The sequence below is a fragment of the Gopherus evgoodei genome, chromosome 13 (genome assembly GCF_007399415.2).
Source record: "Gopherus evgoodei ecotype Sinaloan lineage chromosome 13, rGopEvg1_v1.p, whole genome shotgun sequence".
Lineage (NCBI taxonomy): Eukaryota > Metazoa > Chordata > Testudines > Testudinidae > Gopherus > Gopherus evgoodei.
Genome location: NC_044334.1, coordinates 20,874,120 through 20,894,696, shown reverse-complemented (window position 1 = coordinate 20,894,696; position 20,577 = coordinate 20,874,120). Strand labels below are relative to the sequence as shown.

At 37.0% G+C, this 20,577-nt stretch overlaps 1 protein-coding gene across 4 annotated transcripts in view; it reads left to right on the top strand.

Annotated features, from left to right (window-relative positions):
• Window positions 1–19,251, top strand: part of SPECC1L (sperm antigen with calponin homology and coiled-coil domains 1 like) — a 107,146-nt gene extending 87,895 nt beyond the window's left edge. For 3 of the 4 annotated variants that reach the window (XM_030583523.1, XM_030583522.1, XM_030583524.1), the window contains 3 exons: window positions 7,037–7,153; window positions 8,916–8,975; window positions 11,447–19,251. In XM_030583523.1, the coding sequence (XP_030439383.1) occupies window positions 7,037–7,153; window positions 8,916–8,975; window positions 11,447–11,536 (267 nt within the window). In that variant the 3' untranslated portion in view covers window positions 11,537–19,251. The remainder of the gene's footprint in view (window positions 1–7,036; window positions 7,154–8,915; window positions 8,976–11,446) is intronic. The other variant, XR_004003036.1, reaches the window with a different exon arrangement.
• The last annotated feature ends 1,326 nt before the right edge of the window (window positions 19,252–20,577 follow it).

Below are 20,577 nucleotides of genomic sequence, written 5' to 3'. Positions count from 1 at the left end.
TATTATTTATTTCTTTATTTATAAACATTTTTGTTATTAACAAGCATGTTACCTCTGGAGACACAAATCCAGTTTGAGAACTGCAAAACTAAACATTTCTGATGGTATCTTCTAGACTGAGCACTGGGCCCCATTGGGTAGATAGAAAGATTAACCTAAATAATCTGTACAGAAGCCTGTGGAAACCCATAAGATTGGGTCGCTAATCCATGAACTATTGGAACTTATTTACAAAACTTGTTTTAAACATTACATGAATACATTATCTCATACTGTAGAACTAGAATTTATAATCCCTATTCCATGATAAAATATCTTTTGAGCTGCAATGTCTCTTAATTAAAACGATCTTTAGTTAGGTTTTTCCTCAAAAAGCATTTTATCAAAAAACTCCTATTTAAATTAAAAAAAAATCTGATTTTATTTATTTGTTTATTTTTAAATAATTGATTTTTATCCACCCTGAGCGTCAGTCTCATCTAGTGGCCTTCCATATTGAACAGGAAGGATGAGAGTGCAGAACCCTGCAAAACAGGAGAACCTTTGAGGTAGAAGAGTCCAATACTACTCTTTGGGATCTCTGAGAGGAAAGAATGAACCACTCCAGCAGTACCATCTACCACAATTAGAGTTCAGTAGTATATGGTTGTTGAGAGATTTAAAAAAAAAAAAAAAAAAAAGTGGACAACTGGCCATCATCCATTTCTAGAAGACAGTTTTCAGGAGGTGAGACAGACATGGTTTTCTTTTTATATTCAGGCCTAAACTCAGATTGAGAAGGAGGTCAAAGAAGTCAAGAGAATTTCAGAAAAGAGTTGCCTTTTCCCAAACAATACATATATATCTTTTCCCCAAAAAACAGTGTGAGACAGGGAAATGTGTGCTTGGGAAGACTGGGGTGCTGATTTGGAGGGGAAGCTAGTTACCTAGTCAATATTCATAACTTCAGATACAAAAATGATACATGCGAACAAATAGGATAATCATATTCAGCAAAGCAATTCAGCAACAAAAAAAAACTTTTCCAATGACTCCTCACATGACTTATCTTGCATAAAATACTAATAATTATGTCATAATCATATAATAATATCACTGTGAAGAATGAGGTGCAGTGTCACAGTGGTAGTAAGATTATTATTTTTACTATTACTATTATTTTTTCAAAATCTAATGTAACGAGCATATTCATCAGTTGACCTGCTAAACCCAGGGTTGTGAGTTTAGTCTTGAGGGGGCCATTTAGGGATTTGGGGCAAAAATCTGTCTGGGGACTGGTCCTGCTTTGAGCAGGGGGTTGGACTAGATGACCTCCTGAGGTCCCTTCCAACCCTGATATTCTATGATTCTAAATTGAATCTTTTCATTGATCTGTTTTCATGAGTCACTATCTGGTTATTGGGGAGCCAGTTCAATTTGTTCTGCTTGAGAAGAAGAAGCTTTAACAAAGAAAACAATTGTTTTTTCTTTTTGGCTGACACCTTTCTCTGAGTAACATTAGGAAACTTCTCTCAGCTGTGCAACCAAAAGGTTCATCTAGTCCAATGTCCTATCTCTGGTGGTAGCCAGCATCCAGCATATCAGAGGAAGATATAGGAACCCCACAGCAGGCAGATGTGGGATAATCTAACCCTCCAGCCCACCTCCTCCAGCGCCTACATATTAAGTCACATCCTAATCTCTAATAGAGTAGTTTAAAATTTGAAGCATGAGGTTTAATATTCCTTCCAAAACTTTTTTGTTTTGGAATTATAATTCTGGATGATATTGTTATCCAGGTAGTCCCTGTCAATTTTATAAATGTACTGGTGGCCAGGTCCTGGACCAAAGTTAAGGATACCCCCAAAGAAGAGAATCTATAGTCACATTTCCTTTGAGCATGTTATACATCAGTTGTTTCTCCAGAAATCATTTTGAGGGTGCAATTTCCCAAGGTCACTGTTCCTACTTTCCATTTGTTTAAATGTACTTGGTGTGCAGTAGAAATATAGAGGAGATAAGAAAAGCTTTATTTTTTGAGAGAGACTTTGTCGATAAGTATGTCTCACTATGTTCTAAGGTAATATGTCTCACTGGTATTTTTTAAACTTTCTCTGTAAAGAAATAGTAACATGATCACTTCTTCAATTGGCGAAATTAGGTTCAATTCCTATTGGTTACCAACAAGACTTCATTTAGAATACAACCTCTGTATTAGTGAATTAGCCAGCGGAACTCTTCCTTCTGTAATAATTTAGCTTTATTTAGGGAAAAAAACAAAAATAAAACCCCGCAATTTAAGTCATGTCATTCAGGGGAGAGTCTTCATATCCTGGGGAAAAAGCAAGAGCAAAGTTAATATATTGACTACTTCTCAGAGTAGTATTTTTGAAATAAGCCTGTTGCAAAGGGATATGACTATATAACCATATGTAACCATTATAAGCAAAGCATGTCTCCTCGTATATTTTTACTTTTCAAATCTATTTACAGAGAATTAAAATGGTCTGTTTGTTGGACTTAACGATATATCTGAACACTTTCCTGAAAGCAGTCCAGAAAGGAATCACTGTTTTTGTATATAAATGTTAACACTTTTTTTTGCTTCTTTTAATGCTTTTACTCTTAACCAATAACATAATTTATTAGCTATGATGAAGGACTAGAATTTTCATGGTCTGATGTACACCCATATTATACTAATATTTAGTTAAGTCATAGAAGATAGATTTCAGTGTGTGTTTTGGATTGTCCATTCCCCTTCCAACACATGAAATAATACCTCAGATACACTCATCTGTTGTTAAACTGATATTACTCTTTGGTGTTTTTAAAAAAAAAAAGCCATTAGCCTTTTCATTTGTCTATCAGAAACACTGCCAAAGAGATGGTTTTCCCCAATAAAGGAATAAAAATCTTTCCTTAGTAACAATAAGGATGAAATCCCAACCTCCATGTCAGCCAGTTCCTTAGGTGCCTCTTGAGCTTCAGGATGTAATTCCAGCCTTTGGGGTCCCTGTTCACTAAAGTGAAGTGGTGAGCATGTGAGTCGTCAGTTTTTGCAAAATGTAAGTTTTAATTTAAAAATTGTGGCCTTTACTGCTGCAAAGAAAGTTGTTGTTTTTTTTTCAAATAAAAACCAAATCCAAACTGATGCCTAAATGGTAGATATATCAACCAAACCCATTTGGCTGAGCATACGTACAAATAGCTGAATTTACTGCAATAACCACTTGAAGTGAACTTTAAAAGCAACTGGGAAAAGACTGCTTATCTGATTACCAGGCGACCTACTAGCAAAATGCTCACATTCTCTATATTTGAGCACTGTACAAAATAAGATAAGACCAGAGCACTTGTTCAAAGCTGGTTTAGTGAATCACAGTAAATGTTGAAGACTATAGCAGGCTAACTTGTCTTATTTTTTTACTGCTGTCATAAGCTACACAGTTATTTGGAACAGTCAGAGCTCCCACTTCAATACTAGGCTCTTGCAGCCAATTATCACTTATATCAACTAACTATGAGCTTGTGCTTATTAGAGATATTGGTTGAATGTTGCCAAACAATATGAAGTGGCTACTTTTTCTGTAATTTGTTGCTAAGTGTCTCACTGGTAAGATAGAAATTCAAGACTAATCCATTCAGTGAGGCATCCACAATGGCATTAATGGGGAGAAATGACACCCTGCAGTAAAAGGTGGGGGAGAGGAGAGGAGAGGAATAGAGGCATATGTTCTTACACGAAGCATCTGCATTCTTTAAATCTTCAGTTGTACGTAACATTAGTCTCCTCTTTGTATTGTACTTGTTTTTCTCAACGGTTGCCTCATAGACTTCACAAAAGGTGTGATTGGACCATTTATGGCTAAGTCCAGGGTTAAAGAATTTAAGCCATGTAACAGTTTGGCTTATGCACACATGCTGGATGTTTGTTTGTTATCACTTGGTTTGGTGACCACCGTCTCCCTGAAAAAAACATGGCCCTTGGGGGAGACATTTGAAGGATATTTATGCGTCTGGTCAGTCTTTTCTATTGTATTGTCTCTGTAGTTATGAGATGGGCACCTTTAGGGACTTTTATCAATTTTAAATGAATTATGGTAGCCAGATGTGGTTGTTTTGGGAGGGTGGGCAGGACTTAACGTTGCTCTCTGCTGACTGTTTTGGCGGGGAAATTAACATCAAGTAAATAGAATCACCAAGGGATATACAAGGGACTTTCACACACAAGTTAGAAGACCTCGACTTTGCAGATGACATCAGCTAGCTATCCTATACTCACAGATACATGCAAGCCAAAATAAATGATCTCCGGGTCTGTGCACAATTAGTACAGATGAAAATCAACAGTGAGAAAACTAAAACCGTGAGAATCAACACACAGGAACCACCGATAACACTTTCTGGAACTGAAATAGAAGCGGTCTGATATTTCACGTAACTTGGCAGCATTGTAAATGCAGCAGATGGAACAGATGAAAACATTAAAGCCAGACTAGTGAAAGCCAGACACCCATTTGTAACAATCAAGCTAATCTGGAGAAACAGAAATCTTGCCCTCCAAATTAAACTTTGAATATTTAATGCCATTGTAAACTTGGTCTTACTGGATGGTGCTGATACTTGGAGACTTATTAAAACTGCTGTCTAAACTCCTACTTTTCATTAACAGCTGACTTAGACAAATCTTCAATAGCAGCTGGCTAGAAAAAATCACAAACAAAGAACTCTGATGGACGACAAAACAGAAACTGGTAGGACAGGATATTATGGAATGAAAATGGAGGTGACTAGTACATACATGGAGAAAAGACCCAAGCAACATAACAAGACAGGCATTAGACTGGAACCCCCAGAGCAAGAGGCAACAAGGTAGATCAAGCTTAAAATGGAAATGAACAATAGAAGCAGAATAGAAAACTATCAAAATGACATTGGAAGACGCCAAAACTGCAACAGGAGACTGGCAAAGATGGAAGGCAGCAGTGAGGGTCCTTATGTTCTGGCATAAGAGAGAGAGAATTCATTTTAAAGCCAGGCTGCTTACAAGCATTTTGATGAGGAGAGCCCCTCCCTGTAGCTTCATCTGTGTTCTGTGCATAGATGTGATGGGGAAGGTGAGTTCCAGGGAGTGTGTGTGACACGGGGGTCAGGGGGCTTGCGGGGCAGCAGTGGGGGGTGGTCTCATAGAGCAGCTTAGAATAAATAGATGGCAAGGAATTTGTATTAGCTTTGACTGTGAGCTGTTTTGAAGTTTGGTGCTGTCTGTTGTATAAAATTTGCTCAATTATTTTTTTGCTGAAATTGAAAGGACCCCTTCTTCCCCAATTCAAGTAGTGTTTAAGTAGTTTTGACATCTCCTGAAAAGGACCAGAATCAAATTAATTCAGTTGGATTCCAGCTTCCTGGTGGTTTGAGGGGCAAGGAGGGAGAGCTTTTTTTTTCCATTCTGTGTCTTGAGGAAGTTGAGACTATGCAAAGAACATATTCCCACAGCACTGAGGGGTTCAAACAAAGCTATTTCCGTTTGGAAGCAGGCTGCTCGATTGCAAAGCAAGGCACAAGCTACTGCCTGCAGGCATTGTGAGTCCAAGCACGTACACTTATATCACCATAGTTTGAACTTGTATTTTGTGGAGTTTGTGTAAAAAGAGCTGACACTGGGTAGGAAATGAAGATTTGGGGGGGGTCAGTGGGGCGCGGAGTAGCAGCATTTGTTGCTTTCCATTTGTAATGCAAAATCTTCATCGGTTTGACAAGAAAATGTCTCGCATGATTTAAGTTGCATTGTCTTCAATTTTTATCCTGTTTGGTATTGTACATTCTTTTCTGATCGAGATTAAACAAGAGGGAGTGATTAGAATTAGCCTTTTGTGAAGAGGTGTGATTGGTATTACTGTTGTGAGGAAAAAGGTTGATTTATCTGCTGTTTCTTGCATTCTGAGACTGCAGATTGTTTGTTTTAGTGTAATATCAAATATAAAGCAATAGCAGAGCTGTCTAGTCCAGTTAAGAGAGGGGTTCATTTGACATATAGAAGTTTACATTTCTTCATATAGGTCTCAAATGATAGGTCGGTAGGAGCAGTTTCCAGCTGGTTCTTAAATAAAAGAATCTAAACTCACTGCCATCCATTTGGGTGGCAGTAACCTCTTTACTGTTGATTTCCTGACGGCAGCGAAGTGCACAGTGATTTAGAAAGGTCACTCAGGCATCTTGTTGCTAACTTCATTTGGCAGAGGCCGTAGACTCTCTTTTCAACAACTTTGTGTACAAACTCTTGTGGAATAAAGGGAATTGTTTAATTGTTCCACTTAGCTGCTGATTGGGACAGAAAGATATGGAGTGTGTGGGACGGCAGAGTGAAGAAATAAGGATTTTACTTTTCTGTCTTACTCAAAGAACCGGTTCCCTGCCATATTTCATGTCTGGGTATTCCAGTGGCTCATCTTTGAACAAGAATTAGTATTGAGTTTGTACAATATTTTGTATCGGCTACCTCTAATGAAAATTATCACCTTATTTGGAAAGGAAATATCTGTGCTCATTGATTAGTCCTTTTGCATAATTAGTAATACAGTAGAATATGAGAAAATCTGATCTTCCCATGCTTTGAAAACACATCATAGCAGCTCGGCATATTTTAGGAGTTCCAGAACAAGTCCAGAAGTATGTATCTATAATTGGTTTCTACTTGTGTCTTAACATGTTCTTCACTTAAACATTACTATCTAAAAGGAACACAAAAGCATTTGCTAATGTTTATCATGTATCTTTTGTGAATAAGAAGGCAAATTAATTTCCAGAACTAATCTGTCTTTCCTGTGCTGGTCTATTTCTCACCCTCAGTAGTGTTGGATTCTGGTCTCTGACCATTTCAGCACTGAAGCTGAAGTAATTTTCAATTGCATCTCCATTTCTAAAGTGCTTTGGCATTCTTTTGGTAAATGGTACAACATAAATAATAATATTTTTCTAATCACTTCAGTCAAATTCTAAAGCAGTAGTAAATGGTAATCTGCTATCATTTATAGGCTCCTTTTTTCCCTTACAGAATATTGACATTACAAACTTCAGCAGCAGTTGGAATGATGGGTTGGCCTTCTGTGCAGTCCTCCATACTTACCTCCCAGCTCACATTCCGTACCAAGAACTGAACAGCCAGGACAAGGTACAGTAATATAATATCCAGTTTAGCCTATGCTAACTGAAAATATAGTTAAGCTTAAAAAAAAACAAAAAACCCTTAGGGCAGATAAAAAAAATACATAGAATGGATGGGCTTGCAACAAGAGAGAGACAAAATTGGCATTACTTCCTTGCATTAAAATTTTAAAAGGGAGCATGACTATATTACTTAAATTAGGTAAGGGTGGTTATAAAATTAAGGTTTATCAATTATTTGAGGCCATTGGACAAATAAGAACTTTGGGACAAATGTAAAAAGACTTTAATGAACGAACATAAATTTAAGATGAGAAGATCACAAACGGTGGGTGGAAAGGGCTTTCAGTTGAGGTGATAGTGTTCAGTAGTCTTTAACCAAAATGTTCCCTGCCATTTAATGTTAAAGGTCTGAAATTCAGGAACTTGTGTGCTTTGGAGTAGTTTATTCCCTTTTTTGGGTGATAGGAGGATATTTTTTTTGTTGAACATGCTTCCATCCCATATTGGTCAGGGTGTTTGTTGCTTTCCTCCAGAGCAAAATTTAAAATCAGTGTTTTAAAGGATAAAAAGTTAAAGATAAATTGGGAAAAAGAATAATCCCAGTTTCTTCCAGTGTGTTGTAATTAATACCCATCTTCCGGAGATGCATTGTTGTTACTCTCCGTAACAAATGCAAAAAAAAATTCTTAACACACACAAAGAGAGAGTTTATTACTTTTGCCATTTTTATGGACAAATAACTATTTTTTCACCTTAATGGATCCCCTGATTCTTATTGTTCAGTCCATTGGTATATATTAAATAATCATTGTTTCTTAATATCTTATGTTTTCCTTTTTTCTCTTTAAGTATCCTCTTTACAGTCCTTTGTTTCTTCTAAGACTTAGTGCTGAGATTTTTACTTGTGTAGAGCTAAATTGTACTTGAAATTCCATTTAATCACACATCCATATGAATATTAAAGTTATATCTTTGGTTTTACATAAACACTAAGCCTGGTAAGAGTTAAGAGAAGAATCTTCCATAAGTTGCATTGGACATTGGCATAAAGATTTATTTCATATGGTATCTGTTACTACTCTGAGGAGTGCTAAAGGATTACCTAGAATAGATTATTAAAGGTATATACTTCCCCTGAGTGCATCTCTACCACCTTTATAAAAGTGGCTACAAGGACCTCTTATTGATTACCATTTCCAATCTATTGTACTTTTATCAAATGAAGTTTTAAAAGTTATATTTACCTCTGATTTGAACAATTCCTCTAATGGTTGAAGTTCAGAATCTTATTAAACTTACTATTTCCCAAACTTTGCTCAATATTCACTTTTTCTCCTTATTTGATAACATTTAATTTAAAATGCAATCCCTTTTAGCGGCATTTTTCTTATAAATATAGATGTAAAAACACATCCCTCTCCAGAATTAACAAAATCCTTTCCCTACTTATCATTTGATGCTTTGGCTTTTGGCTCTTTTTGTATTTTATCTGTGGCAAATTAAAGTGCCCAGTTATCACTGTCTGTTCTAGCATTGTTGAAAAATCTTTACCCGATTCCAGCAGATAGTAAATACTTCCTACAGGCATTCATGTATCCCTTGTACTGAATGATGCCTGTGACACATCTTTATAAATGTGGTTTAGTTATAAACTGTAGCTGAAGTCACTACAGGGTTTTATTAGAAATGTTTTCAAGTAACAAGTCCATTTAAATGTTAAGTAGTTTTCCTTCTGTTTTCATATAAATGTTGTATTAAATTTACAGAGAAGAAACTTCACTCTGGCCTTTCAGGCAGCTGAAAGTGTTGGCATAAAATCTACTCTGGTAAGTGTTAAGTTAAGTAGATAATGTCCTGTTTATAAATTGTCTTTTATACTTTGCACCATGAAGTTCTGTGACAGAAAGATTACTGTGTTTTGGGCCTGAAGCAATATAATGAGGACAGTTCATTTGCCCCAGAATGATCTGAAAAATGATTGTATATTTTTATGAAGGCTACTTCCCCATGCAGACATTACTGTTCTGAATTGTTTGTTGTATTTTTTGGCTTCTTCCTTGACAGGGCAGGTATTTTGTCTTGTGACAAACTGTAGCCTATAAAGAAACCATTAATATTCAAAACAATAGAGCCAAGCTAAAGTAGAGTACAGATTAACTGCTCACAGATATTCTGGCCTAGAAAGCCTGCAGGGCAGACATACCAGGCTTTTTATACAGTCTGGGATGTGTGTCTGCTGGTGGCTTAAGGAACTGTGGGTACAACGTACTTTCTAGATTTGGGTTTACATTTCAAATGGTTTGAATTTATTAGAATTCTGAAGGTACAAATTAAACCCATGAAAGTTGTTTTTTTATTCAATAAAGTGTGAAGGTCATGATTTCCGTGGTCCATCTGTTAGACCAGCAAATGTCCAAAATATTGTTGGCTAGAGAGGCTTTCTTTTTCTTCATAATTGAACAGTGGCAGCATTAATAGAAAATTTGATACTAGGTCTGTAATGAATTAAGTTTTTAACTGTGAAACTGTTTCTCCAAGTAACAATAGTTAAGAGGCTTTGTAATTCCTACAAGAAGAAATTCCTGAGTAGAGTTTAAAAGAATTACTAATTTGTCATTATGAAAATAATTACCAGAAGAGGAAGACTTTTCTGAAGCCGTGGAATTGGAAGAAACCCAAGCCCTGGTAGATGTCTCCAGCAATTCAGCTAGAATTGCCAGGACCAGAAAAAGAATTTAAATAACTAATTAGGACTAGTGTAACTTGAATTCTAGCAAAACTACCATTGAGTTAGCAACTCACAATGCTATATAGTCAGACATTTAAAAATAACACTTTCCTTGATCCTTATCAAAACCTCTGACCAGCCATTGTATTTGTTCACAATGGAGATACAACTGCTGAGTATTTTTAAATACCTCAGAAGTTCATGATTTTGAAATGTGAAGTTTTTTACCAAATGCAGATGTAAAAATAGACTTTGAGAGCAGCTGTAGAAATGCCTACATGCAGTTAGCTACATGGCAGTTTCCTCTCCCTTGACATTACAGTACATAACAGTACTAGAAAGAGGACTTTACAAGATACCTGGAACTGGCTGACCAAAAACGGTCTTAAAATGTAATCCCTACACATGCAGACACTTTCATAGGCTCAGGTACATCCAAACTGAGTTAAATCTCATAAGAGGAAATCGTATCTTTCATAGGAAAAGTTTGTTAGCAGGATATGCAGCATACACTGTGTGTTTTGTGTGGCAAATGGTCACTGTGTATATAAATGTTAATGAGAGTAACATTAGGGGAAATTATTTCAGCTGTTCCTTGAACGTGGTGTTTTGACTACTCACAGCTCGTTTCATAAAGTGAACTTTATCACAATTGCTGCTTCTGTTTGAACTCTCTCTTAAAAATGAATCTAGGTAATGTTTAAGAAAAAGACACAAAAAATAAAGAAGGTTTAAAAAACATGTTGAATTCTTTCCCTTCCTTTGCGTATAGGTTTTGTGCCTAGGTTGTCGAGCAAGATATATCCATCTTACTTGTTTGTAAATCAGTTTACTCACTTGTGGTGAAATATAAATAATTAGAATAGGTAGAGATCAGTTCATAGCTTCGTTAGGTAAATATTAACTCCTCACATTTTGCCTCTCCTTCAGTGTACATATTTTAGTAGATTTGGTAATAAATGCTAATTTTTCCTAGTTAAATGTCTACCTTGGAAATAACTGTATTAGTGGTGGGCAACCTGACAGGCTGCGTGCTCTCGCAGGTTGCCCACCACTGCACGGTACTGTTGTAAAGTGACACTTGACAGTGCCAAGTAAAAAGGTTGACTGTTAAGGAGCAAGTTTGTGCAGTGACGTTTCAGTTACCTAGCTAGACCTTGATCCTGCTGTGGAAAGTGCATGTGCAGAGTGGAATTCTGCATGCATGCCATTAACTGCAGCACTTGGGCTCTAGTCTTTCAATACTCAACTGTTTTATTGTTAGCATTAAATGAGAAGAAAGCTGAGGTATACTCTGATATTGGACTCATGAACTGCAGGTCACAAAATTGATGTTGCTTTTCACTGAGATGGTAGCCCTTAGCAGATGGCCCAAAAATAACTGTTTTTAAACTTTTAAGCCGTGAAGTACCTTTCGCCATCTGAACTTGGCAAATAACATGCTGAGCAAAATGGAAATCTTTCCTTAAGCCTTTCTCAGAGTGGGAGCTTTACAGCTTTGATGAGCACTACATGAACATGAACTTGCAAGGTGGTCATGTTTTAATTTTGATCTTCTTTTTGTGACAGGACATCAATGAAATGGTGCGAACTGAACGTCCAGACTGGCAGAATGTCATGCTGTATGTTACTGCCATTTACAAATACTTTGAAACCTGAAACCTTGTTAATCCAAAAGATTTGCAGACTGGAATCATCACTAGCTGCCAGACAGAAACGCTAATCCCAGATTCATTGAAATCTGGCAATATGCATGTTCCTCAACCTTCAGTCATGGATTGTCTCAAATTGCTTCAGCCAGCAAACCTTGGAACACAGGTTAGAAGCAAGAACTTTTTACCAGTGTGCTAGGCATATCCCATGGTATTGAGTTATCCAAATTTATTACATAGCCTAATAAGACTGGCCTTCTAGGAACTGCCTTTACATCCAGACTTCCTGAAGTTTTCATATTTCCTTGAGAGACTGAGGTGTATAATGCTGTAGCGTATACAAAATTGAATGTACAGCTAAAACTATGAGAAGGAAAAGGATGAAGCAGCACCAGAATGAATTTTCTCTACTATCAGAAACCACAGAGTCTGGGTGAATATTCTACCCATATATACACTACAGCCCAATACAGTAAAAATCTTAATAGTGACTGAAGTTACTGCCTTAATTATTTTTCCTCCTCTCTAATGTGCACAGTATTCAAGGGAAAGGAGCTTTTATTCTGTCAGGCTTACTTGACTGAAGAGTGCTCTCAACACCTGGACAAACCTGGCGCAGAAGAACTCGTCAGTGTAAAGCTCTGTTTAAGCCTACCTCTGTCACACAGTAACGTGGCTTCCAACTTTAGATAAAGGATTATAAGGACTAGCACATACAGTTCCTGGCTTGAAGAGTATACTGTACTTACATGGAGTTATATTTCATATAATTTTCTGTGCTTCCATTATAACTAATGAGATTAATCAAGAATTAATCCTTGTAGAACTTGTCTCTATCCTTTTCTTCCTTTGCCTGCATAGCACACATAGAAATGCCGACCGTTCCTTTACAGCAATACAAGCATACAGTATCTCTGATTACAATGGTGAAATTATGCCAGTGGGATATCTCCCTCTACAGAGAAGATAATTGTCAGTAATGGGATGTCCAGTTTTGCAGTGTTCCATGTACACTTTTCTTTGGATCTCGCAGATACTGATCTGACTGAAAGAAAGTAAAACACACTACGAAGAGAACTGCAGTGGGATTTATTTTTATGTAATCCTGTTCCAATCTGGAATATTGTATCACAAAGACTAATGCTCCTGAGGAAAGAATGAAAAGCTTTGGTCTGCTCAGATTGTATTCTCCTAAAATGCACCTCAGTTCATGTGGCAAAACTCTCTGGGCAAAAGAGTTCAAGCAAGTGCCTTAAATAGCCTTGAGTTGGTAGACCCTGGAGCTCCAGGGCACTCTGCAAAACATTAGGAACTCGGAAGGATTTCTAGTGGCAAACAGACATGTATTGTTAAAATGGTTTTTGTAATTGTGTACTTGTCAAACCAAGTGAAGGCCTTCATCCTACCATTGTGTTCCTGCCTCTTACTTCCCTACATAGTTAGCAACAGTTAAGCCACAGGAAAGAGCCTCTCTTTAATGTTGAGCTGAAACTTTCCTTTAATGACCACCTTTATAAATACACTTAACCTACCAACAGCCCTGTTCGAAACAATGATTCTGTTATTCCTATTGTGTGCTTATAACTCTTATGGACAGTTTGAATGACTAGATGTTAACAGCTCAGTGAATGCAACTGTGCTTGGCAACTATTAGTGCTATCAGGAATGAAAAAAACACTGTTTCAGATCACAACTATATAGCCAGTCAGAATAGCTAGCATCCTGAAGAATGTAACCAATCTGAAGAGGGGGGCATTTCAAGCATGCCTCTGGCATTTAAACAAACCTTGCACCTCTTAACTCCTATATTATAAAGCTCAGCTAACTCTTAAATTCTGATCAGTGTCTGTAGTGGAAGGAATAAAACAAATGTCTTGAGTGATGGAGGCAGAAGGAAGCATTTATTAAATGTCTGGTAAATAACAATTTAGTCCATAGAGAGGATGCTTGGAGAAGTTTCCAGAGAAGTTGTTTCTGGTGACTACTTCCTTTCTGATTGGGAGACTAATGTTAGGCAAGTAGCTAAAAATTCTCAGGCTGTGAGTAAACAGGCTTGAAGATCCTCAGCAACCAAGAGAAAACGGTTGCAGAAGAGACTTCAAATAAAAAAATCTTCATAAGATTTGAATAGAAAGAAGTGGGAAATGTACACCATCACTTTCACAAACTGCTGAAATCCCATTTCTGCACATTTATGCTACGGGAGGCTATTCTCTTTTCCTTATGAATTTAAGTTATCTATTTACAGTTGCATCATTTTATTTATTACATTAAGATTGAAAAAAATTCTAATTAAAAAGAGAGCACTCCTAATTCTCAACTCACTAGTAACCTATTTCTTTAACATGGTTTGCGCCAAGGGCTAATTTTAGTAATTTTTCTGCCAAGTGATGTCTGAACTTTACTTGTCTGAAAATCTATCTGTCATTAATTGTAATAATTTTGATCATGTAAACATCCATAAAAAGGGAACGCCAGTTTTTTCAAATATATCTAATTAGGCAACATGACAGAAGCATTAAGAATCTGCAGAGATGGGAGTTTTAAAATAATAAACACCGACCTTCATTAGAAATGAAGAAATCTACAGATTGCTTCTTGGTGCAATCTGTCTGTTTTGGTGGGTTTTGTTTTTGTTTGTTTGGGGGTTTTTGTTTTGGTTTTTTGGTGTTTTGTTTGTTGGTGGGGTTGATTTTTTCTTTTTTTGTTTTTTGGGGAGAGTCTGAAGTTTTACTTGGTGTTGATGGTACACAAGTATTAGAGTCAGATCTAAAAAGAGGTATGAGGCTCCATAAAGAAATTTCCTAGAGACACATCTGCGCCTTTACAAATAAAATACTGTTCTTCTGACACAATGAAAGGATATTCAAGAAAGGGATGCAAGAAATAAAACAAACTGAACCCTGGTACACAGTAACAGAATGTTCAGAAAGGCGGAAACAACAAATCTCTCCTTTTGCTAATTGGAAGAATGACTTATGTAACCTTTCTGGATAGAAATAATACACTTCGGTATGGTTCCAACTCATACTTCACCCTGAAGGAGCCAGTTCTGTTACACATTGTAGAGTGCAAGCTTCTTGCTATTTGACTTGATTTTTTTGTTCTGTTTAATATATCTGAATGTACTCAAAATGCCAAACAATGTATGGTGGATTTATTTTTATTGCATTTAGTATGTGCCTTGCAAATGCCTGTGTTTTAGTAGGTCAGTGTTATTCATGTCCATCTTTATAAGAGGTGCACATAACCAAAACAGCTTGGACATGTTTATGCTGGATTGGCTCTGTTGCTGTCTGGATTATGTTAAGTGAAACACATTCCACTGAATGTAAAGATGTCAGTATCCAGTCAGGTGTGTATCAGATTTGTTTAATGTTCATGGTACATCAGCGGCGAACTGAATGAACAATTGAAGCTTTTTCTTTACCTTCAAGTAGCATCAAAGGAGGAATAACTTATTTTTTTAATATTCAGATAGGCAGTCTCCAGAATTCTTTGATGTCCAGAGTAACGATAAAAAGGTGATGTGAACCTTCACAACTGATGAGATGCAACTGATTGGGTTTTCAGGTATTTAATATGTTTAACTGAGAACACTTATCCATTAGTTTTGGCCATGTAACTCAATGGACCTCATAATGACCTTTCACTACAGAAATACCTGCTAGAAATTCTAAGCAGAAGCTTCTAATTGAAACTGGAGCCATGGAGAGGCAACCCAGAATGCTGTATTAATAATTACATGATATCCTGGTTAAAAGAATAACATGTCATTCTTTGCCGTATTTATATTAAACATTGTTTCTACCAATTATATATTGCATTTATCAGAGAGTGATAGATGTCTCTAGTTTAATAATATGTTGTCCCTATCTTTCTGTGCTCCTGAAAAGTCAGCCAACCTGCTTTGAGAAGTCTCTAACTTGCCAGGGCGATGAAACCATCTTTAGCTGTTACACTGGTGTAACTCCGTATGAACCCCATTGACTTCAGTAGTTACTCCTGTTTTACAACTATGAAGAGAGCAGAATTTTGCCCACTAAGTCTGAAATGGTGATGGGCACACAGCTGTGGTTTAAATCGTTGTTATAAAGATGCCTCAGGAGTTGTCAAAGTGACAGCAAAGTCTCTATGGTGTTTCATATCTGTTCCCTCAACATCAAATCTCATCTGCCCCCGCCCCACCATCCATTCTACCTCTGATATTATTAACCATTCCAGACAATAAAGAACCTGGTAGTGACAGCAATTTTGTTGATCATATGGAAGGTAGAACAGAATGTTTTATTGTTGCATCTCTAGTTTCTGTACAATTCTGACAAAGATATAAAATGTTCTGACTATAAACTCTGCTTTAAACTAACGAATAGGAGCATATGCTTTTTGTTTTACCAGCTGTGTTCTGCTTATGGTTGTCTTAAGAGCACTGCTTGCCTGTCCATTGACAAGCTGATGTCCCTTTCACAGCTTGCTCCAAGAATGTCAAAACTGTAGTTCATTTCTGCCCTGATTCAAGACATAGCCCTAAGCAGGCTACCTGTGGAAAAGGGCATTATAGTCGTCATGTATCTGCACAAATTGCTTGTCCCTGAGTTTTTATGATCTTCCTGACTTGATGTGATCAATGATTTTTAACTTTGACTCCTATTTTTATTTCATGTCCCTCCAAACCACATTGTTGGCTACTGCTATGGTGCCTTGCCTCAGCTGAATGGCTAATGTATGAATCCCTGTGAAAGTGGACACCAACCTGAATTTTAAAGTAATGATCATCTCTGCTCTAGAGATGACACCATTCATTGTGCTTCCTCTTGCCTGTGTACATTGATTGGCCAAATACAAGTCAGATCATTTCAGCTCTTCTATTGACATCTGTTTCCCCCTCACATCAAGAAACGTAGTACATAGAGCTTACATCTCACTGTAATGCTTGTCTAGTGCTTTTGCATTTAAATCCTTAACTCTTCAATAAATGAAAATAATGTTAGATATTTCTAATTTAAGGGCCCCAATTAAAAAAGTGTATCTAATACTGAATGTGCCCCTCAGCAGTTTTTCTGCTTGTTTCTCAGTGAGAGTTCCTGTGCTCAGAGGATGAGTTGCTTGCTGTAGTAGAAAGGGTTATGAACTGCTGTGTTTAATTTAAAATAAAATCTGTTAGGGTTCAGCTGGGTTTGCTGGACATTTCTAAGAATTTATTCAGCTCTGTCTGCTCTTAATTTTATTCTGTAATAAATAGATAAGTGTTGAGTACATTTGGTAACTGTCAAAAGGTCAGTGTGCTCGGGTCTGGGAACATTTGACTAGTTCATTCTGGTGACTAAGTGGTTTAAAAGATCTTTTTTTTTTAATATGTAATTTTGTATGAAGGGCTTGGCCATTAAGCAGAATACTGAAATGGGTCTCTTATTTCTTGTATATTCCATGCTTCCCAGCTTTTACAGTTGGAAGATCTTCAACTGTTTCAGCTTGATAGGTTACTCTCCTGGTCTGTGTGAATTAATTACCGGTATATGTAATTCTTTTCCTTCCATTAGAAGTTGTTTCCCTACACCTAAACTTGAATAATACTTAGCTATGGAAGCTGGGTGCCTTTGCATTTTTTCTCCAGTTTAAAGTGCTTTCTTTTTCACTTAAAAGGTTCCTGACCCTAATTGATACAGGGCTGTATCTGCCATTGAGTTGCACACAGATTTCCTAGTGACTTCAACAAAGTTCTGAGTGCAGAACAATAGTAGGACAAGTCGCTTACAGAATATTTTGTGGCACCTTATTGTGGTTAAATTTATTTCCCATTGTCATCCCCATTTTCAGAGGTTTGCAGTGTGGCCAAAATCATTCAGTCTAGGCTGAAACTTGGAATATAAGCTCTCACCCGGGAAGTATCCTTCTGTTTAATAGTATTTTTGAATAAATAGTTTGTATTTGTTATAGGAGCTAAAGGAAATATCCTGGGTTTAGAATCGCTGTGCATTTCTAATGCTTTTGAATTTTAAGCTGAGAACTTTGCATATAGTGCTAGAATATGAACTGGATTTTTTGGAGGAAAAAGATTAAAAAATTACTCGCTGTGACTCCACTGTGGATAAGCAGCGCGGTAAGTTATGTGTATTTCCTCTTTTCAGTGAAATATGTGTAATTTTAATCATATGCACTTTGTGTGTTTGGTAGCTAGAATGCCACAACAGACAGTTATTGCTGCAAACGAGCCCTAACAGTCTATCATATACACAGGTTGTGAACAAAGATTTTAAAGGATTGACTGTATTGGCAACAAAGGAACAGTTAACGTTTGGTCAAAACTCCACTTCACAAAATACCTCTCTCTCACACACTGTCTCTCTCTCTGCTTTACTTCTTTCAGGTAAATATGTATTTACATTAAGGTGAATTTCAGGAAATGGGGGACATATGCATGACAACATACCCAAGTAACTTGAATTATGTAGTGTTTCATGAGTGTTTCCAACCTATTTTAAAATGTGTATCATTAAATATTCAGTTTGTTACAACTCATTCTTACTAGTTTAATGTAGATTTGCTTTTAAAACTTGCACCTCTTCCATGTTTCACCTGCTAAAGTTTGCTTGAACAAAAAAAAGCCTTTGTTTTCCCATTGATTAATACAAATGAAAAGTCTGAGACTGCTAACTGGGATATGGAGCATTTCCCCTCTAGATTGACCATTCAAATCCAGCTTAGGCCAGTAGTGACTATCTGAAGGTGGTTTGGTCATCATGAAATGAATTGCTGATCCAGTTAGTAGTGGGCAGGTGTCAACATCAGGAAGTCACAGAATTACACTAATTGGCACCACCCAAAGGGATGGACACTGAACTGTCTTCTGACCCTTAGAAGTGGTACCTTCAATTCCAGTTTGAGGTAACTGACAGAGCAGTGTGGGAAACTTGTCTCATCCCCACCCACTCCACTCCCTGTATTGAGAAAGAATAAAAGAATTTTATTGCCATCTCCTTCAGTCTGGCATCACAAGCATTATATTTGCTTACAAAGTGGCCCACAAGTTTGATGACACCACAGCTTGAAATATTATCAGTTGGCATAACTGCTCTAGAGAGAATTGGAATGTTCCATAGCTTTTAACAATCATGAAAACAGAAAACTGATTTTAAAAAGGCCTTTCCATGCATTCTTCCTAAGTTTTATTTGTTTCTGTGTGCATTTGAAACATGACTGAGCACCCTCGCAGTGATTGGGTTGAATGAGAGTAACAGTTCTAGTTCTTTGCAAAAAGCACTTTCCCTTCGTACTTAACCACGCATTCTGTTGATACAACTGAAAAGGCTTCAAGAAATGTCTGAACTTCAGGTGCATAGTTCTGTCATAGATTTGATCTTACAGTCTGAGTGGGGGGAAAATAGTATCTTTTCTCAGCTTCCCGTCCAGTTGGATCTGAGACTTGGAAGCAGAGGAGGAATCCAAAATGTGTTTCAATTAGACTGAAGCCTGGTTCCAGTTTGAAAGGCAAAAATCAGTAATCATTGGGACTTCCGATGCTGGCAATCCGATTTTAAGTTATAGCCTTTGGAGAAATAGTGTGCTTTTAGTTTTGCAAGTTCCACTAAGGATCTGGGCATTTGCTTTATACAAAACAATGTATTCTGCATTTGTATTTAGTATATATGCCTTCGATTTGGCAATGTTACCATGTTTTCTTCTTAAGTTTGTGAAATAAAGATTTACAGATATTAAAATGTGTACTGTATTGACTGAGATGGGGCGTACTACAAACTGAGATCCAGTTAGCTTTTAGTACCATTCTGTCACCATTACTGATTTTCAGAAGCAATATTTAGAAGCGGTAGTTTGCAGCCGTGTGTGTGGCATATACTTAATACATGGGGAGTGGGAAGGGAACTAATTCCTGATTTCTGTATGTGAATTTGTCTCTGAATTTTAGCACTAGCAGCACAACTTAAAACACTTTATAGTGATGGGTATCCGTAGATATTATGATACAAGTGTATACTTGATGTGTTGTCTTTACATTGGATTGTTCTGGTTTTGAATATTCAGTTGATAGACAATGGAATTGCTGTTTTTTCTTGTTATGGGCTATTGCTATTATCTATTTCTACTCTTGCTATGATCCTCTCTTCCCTAATGGAGATTAGTTTGGAGGTATGATTATCTTAGGACAGCTGCACAGGAGAAGATTGAGTGCTTTACAGAAAAAAGATGACTGAGGTGATACCTTCTATTGGACCCACTTCTGTTGGTGAGAGACAAGCTTTTGAAACTTACACAGAGCTCTTCTTCAGCCTGTCTTACCAACAGCAGTTGGTTCAAAAAAGATATTACCTGCTCCACCTTGTCTCTGATATCCTGGGACCAACAAGGCTACCAAAACCCTGCACTGTTTTACAGATTTTTCTGTAGAGGAGTGTCATTGCACAGCTGTATGCACAAAGGTTACAATAGCTAAAGATAAGATTGAAATTTATAAAATTGGTTGGGCAAAAAAAATTTTGTTAAGAGATGCTGTTTAGTCTGGGGCTAATTAAGTGTGGTCAATGCTTGGATAACCTGGTGATAAGGTGTATTAGAAATGCATGTTAGATATTCTCTACCACAAAAAACACACATGTGGCTTAATGTGATGTGGACAAGTGCAGCCTGGGGTGTATAATATGTTTAAGATGGATTAAAACAGAAATTGGTTCACTTTTCCAAGCCCCCAGGTTTGCTTTTTTAGAGAGAAGTAAAATTTAGTACCTGCATGAGTTGATTGACCACGGTCCTGCATTTTTTTGTTGAACTATAGGCCTTCTTTTCTCTATGTTTACATTTTCATAGCAGATCTGAGCTCTGGTTTTTTTTTTTAAGATTGGCTTGTTTTATTACTAAATGTTTGTATTGTGGAGCACTAAAAGAACACAACCAGTTCTGCTGGCCCTGTACAAACATGGATGACAATTCTTATCCCCAAGATCTTCCAGGATACAAGACAAGACATAATAGGTGAATGAGACAAATAAGCAGACTAGGGTGGGTAGTCTGACCAAAAGATCAGTTATTTAAATT